At 43.3% G+C, this 15,688-nt stretch overlaps 1 protein-coding gene across 5 annotated transcripts in view; it reads right to left on the bottom strand.

Moving 5' to 3' along the window:
• The window catches only part of wdr95 (WD40 repeat domain 95), a 134,370-nt gene that overhangs the window by 70,848 nt on the left and 47,834 nt on the right, over positions 1 to 15,688 (bottom strand). For 4 of the 5 annotated variants that reach the window (XM_080197433.1, XM_080197431.1, XM_080197432.1 and 1 more), the window contains 6 exons: positions 9,617 to 9,847; positions 8,353 to 8,435; positions 8,167 to 8,259; positions 7,674 to 7,719; positions 4,370 to 4,416; positions 2,813 to 2,930 (listed from right to left, as the gene is read on the bottom strand). In XM_080197433.1, coding sequence (XP_080053559.1) covers positions 2,813 to 2,930; positions 4,370 to 4,416; positions 7,674 to 7,719; positions 8,167 to 8,259; positions 8,353 to 8,435; positions 9,617 to 9,847 — 618 coding nt within the window. Of the gene's footprint in view, positions 1 to 2,812; positions 2,931 to 4,369; positions 4,417 to 7,673; positions 7,720 to 8,166; positions 8,260 to 8,352; positions 8,436 to 9,616; positions 9,848 to 13,440; positions 13,507 to 15,688 lie in introns of all 5 variants that reach the window. The other variant, XM_080197435.1, reaches the window with a different exon arrangement.

Genomic DNA, 15,688 nt, shown 5'->3' with positions numbered 1-15,688 from the left:
GAAGCCAGGTTAACGAGAATAATATAAAGGGGCAACATTAGTCTCCTGCTCCAGGAAACAGTAAACTTCAGCTACTGTGTATAACGTAAATACCTGTGCGGTGAGTTTGATTCTCAGAAATCTGTTGGTAAAGTGCCATATGAGAGACAAAAGTTAGACAGTGTGCTGTGATCCTGTTGGACTGCCGAGCAAATTTTAGATAGGGTTGGGTGGTGGGCAGTGTTAATGTGAGCCTATTTGTGACATGAATAAATTTTAAAAAACATTTAACACCACCCTGCAATTTTTAAAGGAAAGGCTGAATTTTCAATGTGAAATTCATTCAATGTGAAATATTAAATCCAACCAGAAGCAAAGATGAAATTCCAGAGAATCTTAAGATTAGATAGAGGGTCCGCCTCCAGTTCCTCTGAGATTCTGACTTTTTTTTGTGCCACCAAAAGGCATGTTCTGGTTGTGGAGCACAGGGAGAGCTCCTGCCTACCTGTCTCACTATGCCTGGGGGAATTCCTGGGTCACTCCAGGTTTTTCACACATCGACCTGGATTTTCCTGGAACCAGGAAGACTCAGTTGACCTTTAAAAATGGTGGACTGGATTGGAATGTGGAAGTGCCCCCCTCCCCCCAGATTCCAAAGATCCATGTTCTGCTGGTAGGGGAGAGGAGCTAAGGCTTGATTCACACAGGAGGAAACCCAAATTCAGGGCTATTTCAAATAAACCCTGTTTTTGTTGCCTCAAGGACCTTAATCCACAAGGTGGAAGGCAACAGATTGATGGAATAGGGATAAATGGAATTGAAGGTCAGAGAAGGTAATTGTGATGATCTGAAGGTTTTTAAATACTCTGCTCTGTAACCATGAAAAAAAATTGTCTGCAGTTTTCACTGAGGGGTAAGAAATCTTTGATTGGAGGGTGTAAATTAAAAGCATCTGGTCATGCAGTTTCAACACAGCTTGCTATTGACATTTCCCCAAGGGAAATCAGCATGCTGTTTTGAATGCTTGGCTGAATTTCAAGTTCATTACAGAAATCAGCAATACTCCTGACTTTTTTTGAATTCTTTCACCGAATGTGGGCATTACTGACTAGGCTAATATTTATTCTCCAGCCTTAGTTGTCCTTGAGAAGGTGGTGGTGAGCTGCCTACTTGAACGACTGTATGTACTATAGGCATATCCAAAATGCTGTTAGAGTCAGAGTTCCAGAATTTTGCCCCAGCAACAGTGAAGGAACAGCAATATATTTCCAAGTCAGCATGGTGAGTGGTTTGGAGGCAAGCTTCCAAGTGGTGGTGTCCTCATATATCTGATGCCCTTGTCCTTCTGGATGGTCAGAAGTGGGTTTGGAAGATGTTGCCCAAGGAGACTTGGTGAGTGGTTGCAGTGCATTTAGTAGATGGTAGACATTACTGCCACTGTAATGGAGGAAGTGAATGTTGAAGGTGATGGATGTGGTGCCAATCAAGCAGGTTGCTTTGTTATCGATGGAGTTGAGCTTCCTCGTGGCACTCATTCAGACAAATGCAGAGTATTCCAACACTCAGTTCAATGCTGCCTTGATGTCAAGGCAGTCATTCTCACTTCCTCTCCAAAGTTCAGCTCTTTAGTCCATGTTTGAACCCAGGCTGTAATGAGGTCAGGTGAGTGACCCTGACAGAACCCAAACTGAGTGGCAGGTTGTTGCTGAGCAAGTGCTACTTGACAGCACTGTCAACAACACTTTGATCACTTTGTTGATGATTGAGGGTGAACTGATGGGACAGTACTTGGCCGGGATGGTTTTCTCCTGTCTTTTGGATACAGGTAATGTCTGGGCAATTTTCCATATTGCTGGTTTGATGCCAGTGTTGTAGCTGTACTGGATTAGCTTGGCCAGGGCTGCAGCAAGTTCGAGACAACATGTCACTGAGTCACAGAATCACAGGATTGTTACGGCACAGAAGCAGGCCATTTGGTCCATCGTATCAACACCAGCTCTCCAAATGAGCATTATGATTTGGTGCCATTCTCCTGCTTTTTCTCCCTAACCCTGTACATTGTTTCTATTCAAATAATCATCTAATATCCTTGAGTGCCTCAACTGAACCTGCCAACATCATACCTCCAAGCTGTACATTCCAGGCCCAAACCACTTGCTGTGAGAAAATTTTTTATCTCACATCACATTTGCTACATTTGCAAAATTATTTTAAACCTTCAGTTCTCAGTACTATTGCTGGAACTTTATCAGGACCCGTAGCCTTTGCAGTATCCAGTACCTCCAGCTGTTTCCTGATGTTACGTGGAGTGAATCGAATGGGCTGAAGTCTGGCATGTTGGACACCTCTAGAGGAGGAGGAGGCACTTCTGACTGAAGATTGCGACCGACGGACTTTGCAGGGTGGACAAAGCTGGATTTGCTTTTCTCGTTTCCTCGGTCAATGCCAGGTTATCCAACTAGTTTGATTCTCTTTTGTAGACTTTGCAGTGTTTTTTGATAAAACTGAGTGGCTTGTTAGGCCATTTTAGAGGGCATTTCAGAGTCAACCACATTGCTGTGGCTCTGATGTCACGTGTAGGCCAGATTAGCTAAGGATGACAGATTTCCTTCCCGAAAGGACATTAGTGAACCAAATGGATTTTTGCAACAATCAGGAATGGTTTCATCGTCAGTATCACTGAAACTAGTTTTTTAATTCTAGATTTATTAACTGAATTTAAATTCCACTAGCTGCCATGGTGGAATTGTACCCCAGGTGCCCAAAGCATTATCCTGGGCCTCTCGATCAGTGACATTAGCTCTGCACTCCCCTGAACTATACAGACACTTACCTGTGTTACCCAATCTTCATGTACCTTCCATCGAATGTAAGTGACATTTGGAGACAGGATGGCATTTTCTATGCTGATACTGGGCAAATTATCCAACTTGGGCCATTTTTTCCATGTTCTACATTGAATAAAAAGACACAGGAATTAAAATATACTCTCCTAGCCCTGATCGCATTCTATTACCAGGAGTTGCAGGTGGCATGGTGGCACAGTGGTTAGCACTGCTGCCTCACAGTGCCAGGGACTCGGGTTCAATTCCCGGCTTGGGTCATTGTCTGTGTGGAGTTTGCATATTCTCCCTGTGTCTGCGTGGATTTTCTCCGGGTGCTCCAGTTTCCTCCCACAGTTGAAAGTTGTGTGGGTTAGGCTGATTGGCCATTTAGTCTCAGGAGATCTGTCAGGGTAAGTGCGTGGGGCTACAGGGATAAGGACTGGGTGGGATTGTGGTTGGTGCAGACTTGATGGGCCGAATGGCCTCTTTCTGCATGTAGGCATTCTGTGGAGTCAAAATGGAAGAAACATCCCTGCTGAATGGCTGCTTTTTGTTATAATTTTAAGTTTTCATGTGTTTTGATATCAACCATTTTAATTGTTTCAAAATTGCTCCCAGTTCACAGTTATTCTCTGCATAGACTAGTAACAGCACCCAGAGCTTGAAAATCAGGAAACATTAGATTTAATTAAATGGAAGGGACGGAAGGAGCAATAGTTAGCTCCAGGCATGAAGGTGGCAGTAGGTTTCATTGCTAATTTTCATTGAGCGTAATTCCAACAATCTATTAAAGGTCATTTGTAATTTTTTTTATTTCTCTTTTTTCTTACAAATGAATTGTCCAAGTTTACAACCACATAATGCCGCTGAGCTTTGGCATTCAGCTACGACTGACTGAAAGCACTTTGTTATCGCAAACTCCAATCAGAAGAAACGATTCATTGTGGTGTATTTTAGTCAGCATTATTATTAAGATAGCAAGCACCTGAGGCTGGAGCAGAGAAAATTCTGGATTATTAATGTTCAACTTCAGGAATTTTCCAGTCCTTCCTGCCAGCAGGATTTTCCAGTCCCACCGATGTGAATGAAGATTTCAATGCCTCACGTAGGGGTTTAATCCCACTTATAAATGGGATTTTCTCCTCTTGTCTTCTTGGGGGAGTCTTGGGAGTCCCATAACAGCTTTTACGCTGGTGGTGTTTTACCTGATCAAATGCCCATCACAACCCTCATACCCTAACCACCCGCCCCCCCCCCCCCCCCCCCCCCACCCCCAAACCCCACTAGTGACAAACCAGGAAAGCTGACTTTAACTTATTTTGGAGTATTGAGTACAACTCTTTGCCGAAAATTGGCAGAATTCCACCTGTGATTTGAAAGGCTAGTAAAGGCAATGCTGGGTGGGCTTTTCAGAGATTTGGAAATCTGACCGTTCACATGAATTAAAATCAAGCCACCTGCACTTAGCAAAAAGCATTTTAACATCACATCGTTATCATTTCAGAGAACAGAAACATTCAGAAACTTTTCCATTTTAATATCGTACTTTAGCAGATTATACAAACCTCAATGTCTCCCCTACAGATTTCAGGAGTAAAATATTTACACAGCCCTGCAATGAGAAGAATGTTTAAATTTACAACAACAGAAATGTCAAGATTGCAGCATCCAACAAGGGGAAAGATTAGTTCTGGCTGCAATGTGTAGCAACAGTGTGAGCACATTTAGAAATAATGGCTGGAATTCACTGACCTTGACAGCAGCTAGGATCCTCCAGTCCCGCTGCAGTGAAATGGAGACTTGACTGAGCACCAAATTCTCCATTCTCACCGGTAACAACAGTGGGGCTGGGAAATTCTGGCCGACATTAAAAACTGTGCTATACACGGAGACCAAAGCAATTCTTTCCTTCGTGCAGATATTTCCCTCATTTGACCAAAGATTAGAGTAATCCCTGGTTGAATGTTTATCTGAGGTTTCTGCCAGCCTAACATCAAAATTAAGGCAGCCAATCAAGACATGCATTGTCAAAAATTTCCGCAGGATCCCTATGGGCAACGTTATAATTGTGGATGGCATGGTGGCACAGAGGTTGGCATTGCTGCCTCACAGCGCCAGGGACCCAGGTTTGATTCTGGCCTTGGGTGACTGTCCGTGTGGAGTTTGCACGTTCTCCCTGGGTTTGTGTGGGTTTCCCCTGAGTGCTCCAGTTTACTTCCACAGTCCAAAGATTTGCGGCTCAGGTTGATTGGTTATGCTAAATTGCCCCTTAGTCTCAGAGGGATGAGCATGGTAAATGCATGGAGTGATAGGGTCTGGGTGGGATTGTTGTCAGTGCAGGCTCAATGGGCTGAATGGCCTTCTTCTGCACTGTAGGGATTCTATGATTCTATAATAATAATTGCTGAGGGGTAGAGGCTTGGAATGTGCAATATTTCAAAGGTGTGTGATTTTTGCAGAGCTATCTAAGAAGCTCTTGCAGTTACACGACAATGTTAAATATTTCAGCTCCAGGGCCAGAAGTGAATTTTATCATTAATCAGTGCGTGAAGGAGAGTGCAGAGTGATGATTAGTTCTTACTGCTGCTGTTATGACAACTCTCCAACAGGATTGTATTTCCTCCACATTAAGTGTGATAGAGCTTTTCCTATCCAATATTCTGCCCTCCTCCTCACAATGCTGAGTGATACAAGGACAAGGTTTCAAAAGCAATGACATCCCTCTGGCAACTAAAATCATTGCACTGACTGTGCCTCGGAATATATGTGCTTTAAAATATTGATGCTACACATTCAACAAAACATATAATAGGAAGGTAAATGTAATTGTAGCATGATGCTGTTGCATTGTGCATTTTGGATCTAATTGTACTGCTCTCAAGGGAAGATTAGCTCCAAATATTTGGAACAATGATACTAATTCTAAGATTTAACAATAAGGGTGGGGAAGAATATGGTCCCTTTACTGCAGCTTGAGAATGTAGATAATGCTGACATACACATCCCATAGCAAACACATTAATATTGCAGTGCAAGAGCTAGACTCTCATCCATTTGTGTCTCTGATTCTACTGCCTTTGTATAACAAAGGCAGTGTTACTCATTGCCACACCAACCTTTGCTTCTTCAGCTTTCTGCTGCTATAGCTAATGATTGCAATGCAAATTTAACTATTTGTTTTCTTTCTTTCTGGCTGGTTAGCATTGTTAAAGTCCATCCATAATTGTCCTTGAGAAGGTGGTAGTGAATCGTTTTCTTGAACACGTGGTGTAGATACACCCACAGAGCTGTTAGGAAGTTTCAGGATTTTAACCCAGCGACACTGATATATTTCCAAGTCAGGATAATGCATGGCTTGGAGGGGAACTTGTAGTTGATGGTGTTCCCACGCTCTTGTCCTTCTGGATGGTAAAGGTTGTAGATTTGGAAGGTGCTGTCAAAGGGGCCTTGGTGAGTTACAGCAGTGTACCTTGTACACACGGCTGTTGCTATTTGTTGGTAGTGGAGGGAGTGAATATTTGTGGGTAGGGTGCTAATCAAGTGAGCTGTTTGTCCTGGATGGTGTCGAGTTTCTTGAGTATTGTTGCAGCTGCACCCGTCCAGGCAAATGGTGGCTGTTCCATCACACTCCTGACTTGTAACTTGTTGATGGTCAACAGGTTCTGGGGAGTCAGGAGGTGAGTTACTTGCCATAAGATTCCCAGCCACTGACCTGCTCTTGTAGTCTCAGTATTTATATGACTAATCTAATTCAGTTTTGGTCAATGGTAACCTCCAGGGTGTTGACAGTGGGGGATTCAGACTTGGTATTGTAATTGAATGTCAAGGGGCAATGGTTGAAGGTGGTCACTGCGTGGCACTTCTGTGATATGAAAGCGTAACAGGACTGTACTGATGAAAAATCTAATTAGGTGCCAGAAAGTGTCAGGTCAGTCCCAGGAGCTGCAGTTAGCACACTCCATAAAAGCTAAACCAGTGGCAGAATTAACATTGACTGGTGCAGATTGTTGAGACTTTCCAGTTCACCCATTACTCTTAGGAAATGAAATTGACAACCACGTGCATGCCACATACAAGCAGCTATAAGACAAATGGGTGGCATGGTGGCACAGTGGTTAGCACTGCTGACTCACAGCTCCAGGGACCCGGGATCGAGTCCCAGCTTGGGTCACTGTCTGTGTGGAGTTTGCACATTTACCCCGTGTCTGTATGAGTTTTCTCCGGGTGCTCCGGTTTCCTCCCACAGTCCAAAGATGTGTGGGTTAAGTGCATTGGCTATGCTGAATTGCCCCTTAGTGTCCCAGGGTGTGTAGGTTAGAGGGATTGGTGAGGTAAATATGTGGTGTGGTGGGGATAGGGCCTGGGTGGGATTGCTATCAGTGCAGACTCAGTGAGCAGAATGGCCTCCTTCTGCACTCCAGGATTCTATGATTCATAATGTCATAACACATATAATGAAACCAATTTAGCTAATTGTATGATCATCCTCCCTGCCTTAGGGTGGTACTGTAATACATTAAATTTAAGTGTGAATGGGCAAACGTGTTCCAAGTTCCTCAAATGCTCTGATAGCAGCCCTTTGAGTGTTGAATATCAGACAGGCACCACTACAGGCCAACATGCTACTGTCAATACAAGTGCTGTTTAACTACCTTATTGATGTTAACACTAATAGTATTATTACAGCATGACTGAATAAATGGTTTTCCTTTTAATTTGCAAGATTTGTGTTTAAACCATCTCTGGAGGGGAATTTCTGTGCCAGTAGAGACACAAGTGTGGTTTTACGAGTATGGAAAGGTCACTGGTGCATTTAGGACTTCTGGCAGTGTAGAACTGTACTAAAAATACACCATCACTCTCTCATACCTGGTCATCTCCATACAGAATCATGCAGTCATCTTCACCTGTGGAACTGGAGGATAAAAGAAATTAAGTTCATACCATTGCACAATAGCCTGTCATCGCCCTTCACAGATATTTGGGCGACTTTGCAGCACAAGAGATCACGGAATGTAATTCTGATTCAATGTCACTGCCAGCAGCCCTGAGGACTTCCTTTCATTTTTTTTTTAGAAGTGAGACCACAATGAAATGTTCATCTGTTCATTTTACCAGCTCTATGATAGTATTGGAGGCAGTATGTTGGGATAATCCAAGAATAGGCTGAGTGCTGTGATTTACTGGCCAGGGGGTTGGTTCCTGAACGATGACTTAGAATGTAATTTCTCACTCATTATAATTTTGTAATCTTGTAAAATGTAAAAAAAAACAGGTAAGCAGTGTATGATTCTGATGCTCTTTTGAAAAGATTCAAATTGACCATACACCACGGAGTGCCTGACCAGCGGACATTTCTTACCAATAATCAAGCTGCAGTGGTCCAGTTTCCAAACCGGCGATCTGACAATATGGCTCCAAGGTAGACAGCTCATAAATCTGAATTTCCCGATCTCTAAATGGAAGAAGAAATACAAAATCCAACTTTCAAATGCCTCATGTCTCTTCACGTGACATACAAAATAAAGCTGACAGGAAGAAGCCATACCCAGTAGTTAGGATGAATTTGTTATATTGAGACATGATGGTGAAGTCAGTTATCCATTTCGGCTTACGGCCAGCAGGTCTCTCCTGAAAAGTAAAGGTAGCGGAGCTTTCATTAGTCCTCCAGCTTGTATTTGGGCATCTTTACTTTAATAAACATGCTAAAGTTCCAAGTTGATTTATTAGTGTCACAAGTAGGCTTACATTAACACTGCAATGAAGTTACTGTGAAAATCTCCTAGTTGCCACACTTTGTTTGGGTAAATGTCATGTGATACAGCACTAAGCCACATGTGAAAAAATGTGACCATTTGGGTGTGATACCCAAGGACCTGATGGTGTCAAGTTAACAGGACCACATCAGAAATCACTTTGGTCAGAGAATGGGAAAATTGGGAATGAATCCTTTACATTTGGCCTGGTTTTAGGTGGCAGTCAATCACAGGTAATTACACACCACACTATTGTTTGGGTACACGGAGGGTGAATTTAGCATGGCCAATGCACCTAACCAGCACATCTTTCAGACTGTGGGGGGAAACTGGAACACACACACACAGACACAGAGATGGTGCAATGTAATTACCTGTGATTGACTGCCACGTAAAACCAGGCCAAATGGAAAGGATTCATTCCCAATTTTCCCATTCTCTGACCAAAGTGACTTCTGATGTGGTCCCGTTAACTTGACCCCATCAGGCTCTTGGGTATCATGCCTAAATGGTCACATTTTTTTCACGTGTGGCTTACTGCTGCATCACACGTGACATTTAGCCAGTGAGCTATCACAGCAGCCTGCTATTCACTGACATGGCCACTCACAAGGTTAATTGTTGGTGGGTCCTGTGGTCATGGAGGGTGGAGGTCCAGGGCAATATTGGCCCAAATTATGTTTTGGGTCCCAGAGGAGTGGGAATTGAATTGGGACCCCCATTCTGTGCAGCAAAATAATTCCAGAACTGTCTTGCTGCCCAGACAGTTGAGCAGTGTCAGAAAACTGTGTAGGAAAATGCTCAACAATACTTGGGGGGAAAAAAGCCCTCAGTGTAAATTACAGGAAAACCCTGCTGGTCAGAGCCATCTCTATGCATTACACCAATGAATATGAAAGGGATACATAACTGTCCCAAAATCAGGCCCAAATATTATACAGCTTAGCAATTGCAGGCGTATTTTATAAACTTCTGCTGGTGACACATTGGTCAGATGGTTCTGTTTGATGTCCATACCCATGAGTTCAATGATTAGAAATGATTGTTTATACGTACAAAGAGTTTTCTGCTTCGTTTGAGTTTTAACTCAGCTGACCAGAAAGAAATAATCCCGTCCTCCCGCATCATGATGAAGGTATTATCCGGTGTGAAGTAAATGCGCAGGATCTGCTCCGCATGAAGGAGCTCCCGGATTGTGGCAGGGAGGGAGAAGGAGATCCGTTTGGACCGTGTGTAGGATTCTTCAATCTCCTTGTACTTCAGTTGCATGTAGGTACAGAATTCATCCTGTCAAAGAAATAATTACTTTCAACAGGGTACAGGGACCACTGAAGGACACAGAAAAGGATAAACAGATGAGAAGCAGTAAAATGATCAAAAAGTCTGAGATCAGAGGAGGAATGACACAAAGATCAGAAGGAATATATTTCGGCAAGTCATTGATGGAACAGAATTAGAATCGGCTTCGATTTGGATTCTGTGTTGTATTTTCACGGGAAATCCACTTGCTGAAGGTCAGCAACCAATAGGCCATTCAGCCTGTCCTTTCCATGCCAGCCCTCACCTTCTCCACAGTATAAAGCCTCACAGCGCCATGTTAAAGTCCAACAGGTTTATTTGGAATCTCGAGCTTTTGGAGCGCTGCCCCTTCATCAGGTGGGTGCCTGGTGACTGAGTCACTTACCTGGTGAAGGAGCAGCGCTCCAAAAGCTTGTGTTTCCAAATAAACCGGTTGGACTTTAACCTGGTGTTGTGAGACTTCTTCCTGCGTTTACTCCAGTCCAACGCCGGCATCAACACATCACCTTCTCCACAGCACTGCAAATCTTTCTTGACATGTTTCTCAGACAATGGGAGGAGCCTAAATGGTGAGGGTGCATATAATCACTAGTTATCCTGCAGAGCAGGAAAGAGACGTTTATTGGATTACGTCAGGCTCTCTGAGCACAGTAACATATTCATAAAATGCTGGGTGGAATTTAATGCCCTACATCATGACACGTTTGCTGGTGGAGAGGCCTGTAATCAGGTAGGCAGCTGTGGGCCCCACCGCGCCATCCAGTCACCATCCTGATAAAGACCTCAGAGAGCCAATACCCTCCCCATTCACCCGAATTGACTCTGTCCTTCCCCGTCACTCAGGCGTGGTCTTCCTTCCCTGTTGGGGGAGGAAATCTTGACATTAAACAACTAATGCTGCTGCCAGAGTAAAACAGCTGTCAGAAAACTGACTTTCCAGTGGGTCCCACTGTCGATTTTCCAGTGGGTTCACTGCCTATTTTCGACTAAGGGGATTGTGGAATACAGCACCTCTTACAATCCAACCCATGAACACCACATTAACTTGTTGCTTTGATACTGCAACCTGATGATTTATTTGCACTTAGGCTGCAGTGTTTTATTTTTGTTACTGAAGTTAGACAAAGTAATCAAATATCTCTGATCAATTTCCAAATCTCAGCATTGATAAGCAGGGCTGTTTGAATCCAAACCGTACTGTGCAGTATAATAATATATACTCACGTGTTTGATTCACTGACCGCTATTTGAACCCATTTATAAATTTCACAGTGGTCACTGGTATTTCACAGCTGAAGGTGAACACATTGGTCAGGATTTTCCAGCCCTTCACACCATCAGGATCTTCCAGCCCCACTGATACGAATGGGGATTTTGATGATTTGCCGTACCCGCTGCAGGGTGGAGGGGGGGTGGTGTCCTGTGGTGCAAGGGTTGGAAAGTTAAGGCCTCCAGTTCTGAAAGACTTGCTATTATTGTACAGTTCCAAGCTTTGCCAAAGGGAACAGAAGGCAAATTAAAAGCTAAGTTAAAGTTTATTTATTAATCACAAGTAGGTTAACATTAATATTGCAATGAAGTTACTGTGAAAATCCCCTAGTCGCTACACACTATTTGGATACACTGAGGGAAAATTTAGCATGGCCAATTCACCTAACCAGCATGTCTTTCAGAGGGAATGGCAGGAAACCCACGCAGACATGGGGAAAATGTGCGAACTCCACACAGACAATGACCCAAGCCAGGAATCGAACCCTGGTCCCAGGCGCTGTCGGGCAGTAGCGTGAACCACTGTGCCACCCTGAAAAACTGACATTTAAAATGAAACTCTGGAAACAATCAGCAGCTCTGGCAGCATCCGGTGAGAGAGTTAATGTTTCCAGTCGATTATGACTCGAGTTATGTAAACGAGTCTTATTCAAGTGGAAATGTTAACGGTATGCAACAGTGGCCTTGAAAAAGACAGCAACATAGACGGAAGAAGCAATCTCATTACAATGGACTGGAATCGAGGGGTGAGAATAAAAGGCTTTGCAGCCTGTGCTGATTAAATTATTTAAAATATTTATCCTAATGTGGGTGTTATTAAAAAGAAATCAGCAAATGTCAAAAAATTATTATTTTACATTGTACTAATTACTAATCTCTTTTTAAAAGTAAATAACGCTTTCTCCTCTGCTGTTAGTTCATGTAGCTGCCCTTTTCCTGAATATCTATCCAATTTAAAGCTTCAAGGCAGCTTAATGATGCTTTTCCTCTGGCGTGAATTCAGCCAATTTCTGAAAATGAGAGCAGATTTGATGGATTTAAGCAACAAATACTGATGGCACAACTAGGCATCATAGAGAACGTACAATACAAGAGGAGGCCATTCAGCCCATCGTGCCCACGAGCTACCCAGCCTAATCCCACCTTCCTGCACTAGGTCCCGAGCCCTCATCAGAGAAGCATAGAAACTAGAAACAGGACTAGGCCATTTGGCTCTTCGAGCCTGCTCTGCTATTAATTATGATCATGGCTGATTATCAGATTCAGTATCCTGATACCCCTCCCCCCATATCAAAAGTTTTTTAAGTTTTAAAGTTTACTTATTAGTCACAAGTAAGGCTTACATTATACTGCAATGAAGTTACTGTGAAATTCCCCTAATCGCCACACTCCAGCACTTGTTCGGGTACACTGAGGGAGAATTTAGCATTGCCAATACACTTAACCACACATGTTTCAGACTGAGGAACCCAGAGGAAACCCGCGCAGACACGAGGAGAACGTGCAAACTCCACACAGACCCAGGCCAGGGATCAAACCTGGGTCCCTGCCACTGTGAGGCAGCAGTGCTAATTATTGTGCCAACGTGCTGCCCATATCAAACAGATATCCAAGTTGTTTTTAAATATCAAAGAGTTTCTGCTGCAGAAACTCTTGTCAGGCACTGAGTTCCAGGTTCCTACCACCTCCTGTTTCCTCATCTCTCTTCCAATCCTTCTGCCAATTACTTTAAATCCAAGTCCCCTGGTTTTGAACCCCTCCACTATGGTAAATGGATCATGATTACTTACTTTATCGAGACCCCTGATAATTTTACACTCCTCAGCCTCCTCCAACTCCAAGGATAACAAGACCAGCCCCACCAATCTTTCTTTGTAACTAAAATTCCCTGGCAGCTGGGTGAATTGATTCAGAAAAGTTACTGTGCTCATTGTGTAATGAGATGATTCACTTCAGGAAATACACAGTTGTTGATTTGGGTGATCACATAATTTTAACTGTGCGTTTATTTAACTCTTTCACAGTTGGCTTCTTGCAGCCAGTTGACAACGACATCAAAAGCTCTTTTGGATCAAACTAGCTGCTGCTCTCCATAGCCTCTCCAGTATTCACATATGCTTTTGTGTCAGCCATGGTTTAGTTGGCAGCACCTTTGAGTCAGAAGGTTGTGGGTTCAATTCACACTTGAGGACTTGCACACAATATTCCAGGCTGATGCTGGAGTGGAGGACTGAGGGAGTGCTGCACTGTCAAAGGTGCCATTTTTCAGAGCATTGTAAAATAGCAGCGAATGGTCACAATGTTGCACGTACCCAATCAATCTGCTCATTCGCAGAATAATCAATCTTTCAGAAGAGTTCTTCAATCTGGTCATCATGCTGGAATGAAGAACAGAACAGTGAAATACGTTATACTAGAAACTATAAACACCATCTTCCACTGAGGTCAAGAATAAAATAAGAAACACCAAGAAAAAGAAAGGCTATTTAGTTTATTGGAAGTTAGTTCTAACTAGCTGTCCCATTATAGCACACAGCTACATTCTGAATATTACCAACACCTCTATCCTCATCCCTGGTAGATTATACCAAATATACATCATTCTGAGTTAAGAAATAGCTACTTTACATTGACTTTGTGGTGAACTTCTTTCTTAACTGGTTTAGAGTCATAAAGGTTTACAGCATGGAAACAGGCCCTTCGGCCCAACTAGTCCATGCCACCCTTTTCTTTGAAACCCCTAAGCTAGTTCCAATTGCTGGCATTTGGCCCATATCCCTCTCTGCCCATCATACCCATGTAACTGTCTAAATGCTTTTTAAAGGACAAAATTGTACCCACCCTCTACTACTACCTCTGGCAGCTTGTTCCAGACACTCACCACCCTCTGTGTGAAAAAATTGCCCCTCTGGACGCTTTTGTATCTCTCTTCTCTCACCTTAATCCTATGCCCTCTAGTTTTAAACTCCCCTACCTTTGTGAAAAGATATTGACTCTCTGATCTATGCCTCTCATTATTTTATAGACCTCTATAAGATCACCTGTCAGCCTTCTATGCTCCAGAGAAAAAAGTCCCAGTCTATCCAGCCTCTCCTTATAACCCAAACCATCAAGTCCCTGTAGCATCCTAGTAAATCTCTTCTGCATTCTTTCTTGTTTAATAATATCCTTTCCATAATGGAGTGACCAGAACTGTACACAGTATTCTAAATGTGGCCTTACCAATATCTTGTACAACTTCAACAAGTCGTCCCAACTCCTGTATTCAATGTTCTGACCAATAAAGCCAAGCATGACTCCACTTTCAAGGAGCTATGAGCCTGTACCTCTAGATCTCTTTGTTCTGTAGCTCTCCCCAACACCCACCAGTAAGTCCTGCCCTAGTTCAATCTACCAAAGGACCAATCTACCAAATCTCCCAGGACTTGAGCACAAAAATCAAGGCTGGCACCACACTGTGGTATGAAGGAAGTATTGCACTGTTAGAGATCTTATCTTTCAGATAAGACATTAAACCAAGGCCCAGTCTGCTCTCACAGGCGAATGTAATGGCCTCCAGTCCCACCCGTGAGGCCTTCACACCTGGTCGCCGTTGCTGGGGACCATCTGTCATCCACATCAGTGAGGACCTCGAACTGCAAGGTGGCTAAGCTAAATGGACCCGGATAATTGCAGCCTGGGCTTGTTAATGAGATGCTAAGCATGTCATTAATATTTAAATCAGTCTTGCATTCTCTTGACTGTCCCAGCCCCCTGGGATTTGGAGTCTGTCTACGTTAATCCTCTGGTATGTGCACTTCTCTCTGTAGATATGCATGTGAAGGTACTGGTGGGTGGCACAGAATGACTCAGAGGATCCCTACAGTGCAGAAGGAGGTCATTCAACCCATTGAGCCAACATTGACAACAATCCCTCCCAAGCCCTATCACTGTAACCCCACACATTTACCCTGCTTGTCCCCTGACACTGAGGGACAATCTAGCATGGCCAATCAAACTAACCTACACATCTTTGGATTCTGCTGCAATGTGACCTGTTGGTGCCCCTCCAAAAATCCCCCTCTCCTCTCCCTGTAAACCCAGATTATCGAGCCAGCAGCAGAAGATTTGCCACATTGCGCACTGTAGCAGAAATTAGTCTTAATAAGGGTCACCAAAATGATTTGAAAACCCATCACTCAATCATCTTACAAGGTCCAATCAATAAGTTTGTGTGTGCAGCTGTTGCCTTAGCAGCCAGGGACACACACTTCAGAAGAAGGGTAGAGAGATCATTCAGCATTCTGTCCACACAAGTATTGGGAAACAGCGTGCAGGATTAAATGTTGTCTCTTCCACATTTAACGCCCATTTCCTTCTCTCCCAGACATGTGCACAAATTGCAATGAAGATGGAGGTCTGATGGTGCAGATCTCTGCCTATTTTTCCAATTGGCTTTGTTCATTACTGTTTCTTAGTGGGTGCAAATGCTGCAAAATTAAATCATTGTTTAAATAGTTTAGATCAAAGAGTTTCGGCTCTGCATGACCGGAGATATAATCAAGCATAATTGCTCAAGAA

Source organism: Carcharhinus amblyrhynchos, chromosome 10 (genome assembly GCF_965287045.1).
Source record: "Carcharhinus amblyrhynchos chromosome 10, sCarAmb.v2.hapA, whole genome shotgun sequence".
NCBI classification, from domain to species: domain Eukaryota; kingdom Metazoa; phylum Chordata; class Chondrichthyes; order Carcharhiniformes; family Carcharhinidae; genus Carcharhinus; species Carcharhinus amblyrhynchos.
This window is presented reverse-complemented; position numbering and strand designations above follow the sequence as displayed.